The sequence below is a fragment of the Tauraco erythrolophus genome, chromosome 9 (assembly GCF_009769465.1).
Source record: "Tauraco erythrolophus isolate bTauEry1 chromosome 9, bTauEry1.pri, whole genome shotgun sequence".
In the NCBI taxonomy this organism is placed as follows: domain Eukaryota; kingdom Metazoa; phylum Chordata; class Aves; order Musophagiformes; family Musophagidae; genus Tauraco; species Tauraco erythrolophus.
The window spans coordinates 2,952,215-2,959,320 of NC_141473.1; the positions used below are offsets into that span (position 1 = coordinate 2,952,215).

At 51.7% G+C, this 7,106-nt stretch overlaps 1 protein-coding gene across 1 annotated transcript; it reads right to left on the reverse strand.

Annotated features, from left to right (window-relative positions):
* Positions 1-4,611: 4,611 nt before the first annotated feature.
* Positions 4,612-5,484, reverse strand: FOXI2 (forkhead box I2). The gene is made up of 3 exons (XM_086616870.1): positions 5,001-5,484; positions 4,747-4,882; positions 4,612-4,669 (listed from the first exon to the last, which is right to left on the reverse strand). The coding sequence occupies exons 1-3, from the start codon at positions 5,482-5,484 to the stop codon at positions 4,612-4,614; spliced, it is 678 nt and encodes a 225-aa protein (XP_086472996.1).
* Between the last annotated feature and the right edge of the window lie 1,622 nt (positions 5,485-7,106).

The following is a 7,106-nucleotide window of genomic DNA, read 5'->3' on the forward strand; positions in this document are numbered from 1 at the left end:
TGGCAGGGGGGTTGGAACTGGGTGATCTTTGAGGTCCCTTCCAACCCAAATCATTCTGTGATTCTATGACCCTCATCAGGGGGATGCTCAGGGCTGGGATGTGACTGTCACGCTGCATGGCACCCGGGAGCACAGGGAGAGGGGTCGGTGTTGTGCAAATCTCTACCTGCAGAAGCAGCGTTCGGTCCCCGGGTGCTCCTGGGACAGGGAAGGAGCCAGCATGCGCCCGGGGAAGCAGGCACGGTGGAAAGAGAGGAATTGCTACAGGTTACAAGAGGAGCCTTTCACATCAAACCTGCTTCCACTATCTATTTGGCCACGTGTTTTTCTCTGATGCTACTAGAAGTGCCATCTCCCGCGGTGTCAATTACAGCACAAGAGGGAACCTATTGAAAATGATGATTTTTTATTATTTTTATGTAATAGGTACATAAGCTTTGCTCTCCCTTCAGCCCTGTTGGCTCCAAGGCAGTAATTAAAATGTGGGAACTCTGATTATGTATTGATTTTACCCATACAGTACAGCTGTATAAAATTTGACAGTCCCCACTCTGTTTTGCCAAAAGAAATCCTGGGAAACGATGTCATAATACAGCAAAGCGGGGGGAAATCACAATGCTTAGCAAGGATGAATTGCATGCAAGTATCAGAGCTGATAGAAAATGGAATAAAAAAATAGAAATAAATTTGATTTGTCACATTGTTTCATTTATTATGGACTTCTCCTAAGTGATAGTCACTCTAAAAATACAGATTTATTGCTTTTGTGATTAGATGAAAATGTAACTAAAATTAAAATATGAGGAATTCAGCTCAGTAAAATCATTCATAGATGATTTGGGAATATTCTTAAGAAATGAGAACTCTGTCTCTCCTTTCCAGCTACTGTCTGTCTTTCCTTGCTTAGCGAGAACTGCAGGGACAGACCACATGTGATTTTTGGGAACTCGCCATCAGACTTTCCCATTCCTCCAAGTTAATTCAGCAGACATCCCCCAGGCACCATTTCCACACAACTAAAATCCCTTCCACCTTTAGGAGCCAGAGGTCATTATACACTCCCCAGGCTTTGTCCAACCTGTTTCACAAGGAAAAACTGCCAGGGATGCTCGGGGAGTGATGCACAGCTGCTCTTTGTGAAGATGACTGCTGTCTGCCCGCAGCAGCATCGAACCCTCCGAACCCGCTTGGCTTCAGGGGTGAAGCTGGGCTCAAACCACAGCCCAAGAATTAAAGGTTCAGTACATCAGCCACGGCTTCATCTTGCAAGCAGCACGTCACTGCCTGGTCCCAAAAAGATCATTTGTCATTAAATGACAGCCCTTCTCTTTTTTATATAGGCCAACACGTTGCTCTAAAGAAATATTTGTTTGATCATGTTGAACTCTGGACGAACAGTCTAGTTCCTTATTTCCACAGGTTTATCCTTGAATACTGAACCAAGGCTGCTGTTATTTGTTGGCAGCACTAGAGCAACCCCTGTCAAAAGCACAGGGTAGAAAGTGGAGCTACAGTAACTGTGTTAGTTCCGGAACTTTTCCGTAACTTATTAATTTAAGTCCAATTCTCCATTGGGTCCTGGCTGAAACGAACCACAAATAGAGTTTCTTGCTCTGTTTGGGCACTCCTTCAACATTTCAACCCCACTTCCAGTTTATTGTGGGGAAAACGGTGAAAAGTGCCCAGCTGTTTCCTTGGTGCTACACCCATCCCTGAAGAGTTGACACCACAGTGGGCACCAAGTAGCTCTAAACACCAGCAAGGGGTGGATTTCTAACGTTTCCAAGATCAAGAGATACCAGAAATGGCGTATAACTGCAGGAGCTTCTCATGCTCTTACTCGTGTTAGACAGCTCACCACCTCCCCCCAAACTCTTACGCTGTGCCTCGAACGCACCCCGTAGCTGAGGCTATCGGCTACGGCATGCATGGGGCTCCGAAGTCCCTTGACCTTCCTCTCTGCAGCGATGGGTCCCTGGGCACACCTCGGTCTCTACGAGCATTTGCCAGTCCCTCCCTCTCGTTCCCCCATCCCCAGGGCTGCTGTTCCTCATTCCTCCCTGAAGCAGGTTCTCTGGCCAGTGTCTGGCCCGAGCAAGGCTGGACCACAGCATCCCATCCCATCGCAGCGTCCCACCACCCTTTGTCACTAGAGTCTGCCGCTGCCCAGCCAGCCCAGAGACTCGTTACGTGATGCAGTTCTCCCTTCAAGCAGTGTTTTTGCCTAGAGGGACTGCAACTTCTCTACTCCAACTAGATCGATTTATTTTAAAAATTCTCCTTTTCTTTCCAATACACAAAAATAGAATGAGAGTAGAACAGAAGCACCAAGAAATACAAATGCTGGCCTCCAGGTACACATTGAATCATCATCTTAAATAGTCCCTGCAGAAAAGTTCTGGCAATGCAGCGTGTTCCTTTCACTGAGCTATCCATGGACCTCCCCAACGCAGGACCTGGCTGAGCTGCTAACCAAGACCACGCTGGGAAAGCCTGAAGCACCTGCAGCCACCAGGACTTCTCCTCCTTGTGTTCTGCTGCATTTTCAAGGTCCTGTAATGGTGTACTCTGTCCTGGGGCAAATAGTCCAAGCGGAAAATATGGAGCTTGGCTCCTACAGTTGGATCCAGAACCTTGTACCCTGAAGCAGAAGAAAATGTGGGTTAAGTGAAGTCATCTGTTTCCCAGCTCTCAGGTCTCTGAGTGTCCTCACTGGGCCTTGGGAAGGGTCCTCCGGCTCTGCCAGGGCAAGAGTTTCTCCATCCTTTCTATTAAAAAGTGTGTGCCCACTTCTTGGAGGATGGATTTCACAGTCCAAAGGCAGTTTTTCAAAACGTGAACACCAGCTGAAACACGCAGCAATTTTCACAAAAAAACTCATCAACAGGCCCTTTTTTTTTTTCTTTTTTTGGTGAAAAAAAACCAAGGCCACCTCCCCGCTTCAGTCGTGACATGACCTGCTCACCGCAACCCTCAGCCACCTGGAAAAAAGCAGCTTAAAATGCAACCAACTGCAAAAACAACTTTCCCTGCACACTTTAATGTTGCAGCTAAAGGTTACCCTGCTGAAATGAGAGTTTGAAACCTCGAACAGGATTCTACCCACTTCAAAAAAGGAAAGAGGATTTCTAATTTAAATGCCTTCTTACTCAATAACCCTGGAAAACAATGAAGATTCTATCTGAAATATTTTAAAAGCTGGTTTGGAACAGTGATTTTTCTTGTATGAAGTTTCTTTCAAGTAGGAGATTCATAAAAAAACAAATTTGACTGCACAAACTGACACAGAATATTGGCTGACCAGTTGGCTCTTTCCTTCACTCCTGCTCCACTAACATTGGATATTTGTAAACTAGATACTTGCATTTCAGACACATTTTAGGCTCTTAGACAGTTGGTTTATAGTGTTTGGGGTTTTTTTTCTGTCAAACTTGCTTTATGGTCCCATTATACTGCACAAAAAGTTTGCATTATACAGGTTTCTGTTTGGGATTGTTTGCTTGTAAATACCAAAAATATTTTAGCTTTTAAGAAAGCTGTATTTTTGTCAGAAGTGAGGAAGAGCAGGCTGCAGGACACAGAGAGCCAGAAAAGAAAAGCACCAGCTTATATAGTTCACAATTTTGTTTTCTCCAAACTCAAGGACCTTCAAAGAACGACTGGAACGGGGACAGGCACCGGGCATTAATAAGCAAGTAGGGGTGGCCAAAACCCCTCGTTTGAGGTATTTAATAAAACACCCAAACATAACCGCCGTGGCTTAAATCAATGGGTGCCACATTGCATTTTTCCAAAGCTTTCAAAAAACTGCAAAAAACACATTTATGTGAGGATGCCACGGATAAATCAGAGGTGTTTTTACCAAGGCAGCCTCAAGCAGCAGGTGCCCTGGGAAGCTGGGAGGTGCATGGAGGGGCTGCTGTGCCACGGGGCAGAGCCCAGGCTGCGTTAGGACACCCACACCATGGCCACCAGCTCCCCACAAGCGATTGTCGAGGTGATTAGCAGGAAACCCAGCAATTAAAGAGCTCCTCAGCGGGGATCCGGCTCAACTTCGGCTGCTCGATTAAATCTGAAATTCTTCCTACAAATTATCACCAGCTCCGCGGGTTGACACAAAGATGATCTTGTGAGTTCGGAAAAATAAAGGGGTTTTATTTAGAAATGCTGCAGAGGATGGTGGGGCTGGGTGCCTCCCTGGGAGTGGGACCTGGGGGCAAGAGCACATCGCTCCATCCCTCCCTGCATCCCAGGCTTCTCCGGAAAGTCCAGGCTGCAAACCCAGCACTTACCTCCTGTAACCCACCCAGGAGGGCCGTGGCTGGCAGGAGCTTTGCACCCACTGAGAGCCCCTTGGTTGCCCACCCACGGAGCTCTGCTTTGCTCTTGGCCATGAAAAGGTGAGAAAGCCACCCCGGACACCCACACGGCAGCAGGTTAAAGCCTTTCCGAGGTTTCGGTGGGAAGGGACAGTGTGAAAAAGGTGGAAAAGCGGCACCCAGGGTCAGCCCCGACGGCTTCGCTCGGCTCCCGGCATCCCCCCATCCCCACTCCCTCCCTCCTGCGCCTCTCCCCATTTAGAGATTATATATAAAAATGTACATTTACGCCTTACAAAAATACTCGTCTCTCGTGCCTTAGTGCATCTCGGTGCCCCCGGGGAGCTCCACTCACGCCTGGGCCCCAGCGCGGCCGTAGAGGGGGGCATCGGCGCCGGGGGGACCCCGCAGCCCGGCGGGGCAGGACGCCCGCGGGCCCCCGCCGCTGCCCCCGGCCCCTTCGAGCGCTCCGGCCTCGGCCCGTCTCTTCCTCCTCCTCCTAAAATTGCCGTTATCGAACATTTTCTCGCAGTTGGGGTCGAGGGTCCAGTAGCTGCCTTTGCCTGCGGAGAGAGGGAGGGCCCCGCGCGTTGGCCGCCACCGCCGCTCCGCGCCGCACCGCCGGGGAGCGCGGGGCACGGAGGGGGCGCGCCCGCCGGGTCCCCGTCCCCATCCCCTTACCCGGGTCGTCCTCGTCCCGCGGGACCTTCTTGAAGCAGTCGTTGAGGGAGAGGTTGTGGCGGATGGAGTTCTGCCAGCCCGCCTTGCTTTTCTTGTAAAACGGGAAGTTTTCCGCCACGTACTGGTAGATCTGGCTGAGGGTGCGCCGGCGGCCCGGCGCGCTGTGGATGGCCATGGCGATCAGCGCCGAGTAGGAGTAGGGTGGCCTGGCCGGGCGCAGGCACTCCTGCTGCGGGGGCAACCCCGGCCAGCCCCGCTCCGCGCCCGCGGAGCCGGCGGGCGGCCGCTGCGCGGGGGCGCAGCCCGACGGCAGGAAGGGGGCGGCGGGCAGGAAGGGGGCGGCGGGGCCGCCGAGCCACAGGTAGGGATTGGCGGCGGGCGGGGGCCGGGACCGGCCCGGCGGGGAGATGCCGGGACACACCGGCACGTCCAGCAGCTCCTGGGCGTGGGGCGGCGGCGCGGCGGGCGGCCCGAAGGCGTGCATGCTCCGGCGGCGCCGCGCCAGCCCCGGCGGCAGCGCGCTGCTCCGCGCCCGACCGCTTAAATACCGCCCGCGGCTCCCGCCGCCCGCCGCGGCCCCGCGCCCGGCGGCGGAGGAGCGGAGCGGGGCGGGACGACCCCCCCCTTCCCCCCCCCGACCACCCACCCCCGTTCCCGGGCCGCCCCCTGCCCCACGCGTGGCCGCGCCGCCCCGTCCTCCCCCCCCGAACCCCACCAGCCCCACTCGAGAAGTCCCTGGCAGGGGCACGCTCGCTCGGAGCCCCCCGTGGCCGGCACCGCCGGTCCCCGCAGGATTTAAAGTTTCCTGGAGAAACCGTGAGAATTCGGGAAAAACACAGCGGGGAGAGCCACCGCCTGATCCCGCCTTCTGCGTCCTCCCCAACGCAGGGCACAAAATCCGTCCAGCCTGTGTCCTGGAGCGAGGAAATTATCAGCAAAAGTCAGGAGAAGTGAGAAAGGTGCCTAAACCCTCACTGGAATCATCCCCCAGGGACTGGAGAACAAACTGGGAGAGTTTCCAGAGCTTTGTGATTTGAGCTTTGGATGGGTGCGTGCAGGTTACAGCAGTGGATACGGGGTGACCTGATCCCGCTGCATGGGAGATGTGAGAGCTGCAGCAATAAAGCTGGACCATCCCTGTTTGGGACCTTAGAAAACAATTTCTGGGCTTTGGTTGGCCTGAGCAATCCCTTCCCTGCCTGACACTTCTGGTTAGGATCTCTGGTGGTACTGGTAAAGCAGCCTGACAGGCCCTTCTGCAAGCTTTGAGTTCCAGCAAATAAATACATTTGCAAGAAATCATCCACACGCTCTGCCACGTTTCCTTTAAGTACAAAATAACAATTATTATTGTCGTCGTTTGGAAACTAAAATTTCTCATCTGCAAAACCCCTAAAGGCATGTATGGTCCTACACGCACATCTGGACTCCTAGTACCAAACTGCCTAAACTAAACTCCTCCTCTCTGTGCCCATCCTGGTGCTCACCCGCCCAGCACCAGCACCCGTGGCCTTGCTGGCCCCTGGGCACGGCTGTGACGCACCAAATAAATCAGCCAGTGACTCCAGTTGCCCACACACTGGGGTGCAAAGGAAGGAAAGGATTTTCTTCTTTTGGTGCTGCTGGTGTTGACTTTCAAGTAAAATTCACGCTGTTCTTTGCCCGGTGGCAAACCCTGCACCCGTACAGCTTTGGTAGAGTATTGCACAAAAACCCACATGTGCATAACTTGATTTTCACTTTTTTTGACATATGCATGACAGCCTATGAAAACTTTTCTTCTGCCTTTCTTAGTCTCCTGTAAAACCAGAGTTTTGGGTTAGGTTTTCTCCCATCGATGTTAAAATAGAAAATAATTTAACGTTTTTCATCTGTGATAGAAGACATGTCATGATTTGACGAAAAATTGATTTTAGATTGCATTTCTGTCTACTCCGTTGCCATAGAGTATGTCTGTCTTTTTGAAATTTCAGATTATTCCTCAGAAATACAGACAAAAGGCATGAGTTTATCAGTAGCTATAGCTACGTCTATCTATTAGCTATCTCTAAACGAGATAGAGAAATTAAATACTTTAGGTGGCATCTCATACAGATAAAATCATCT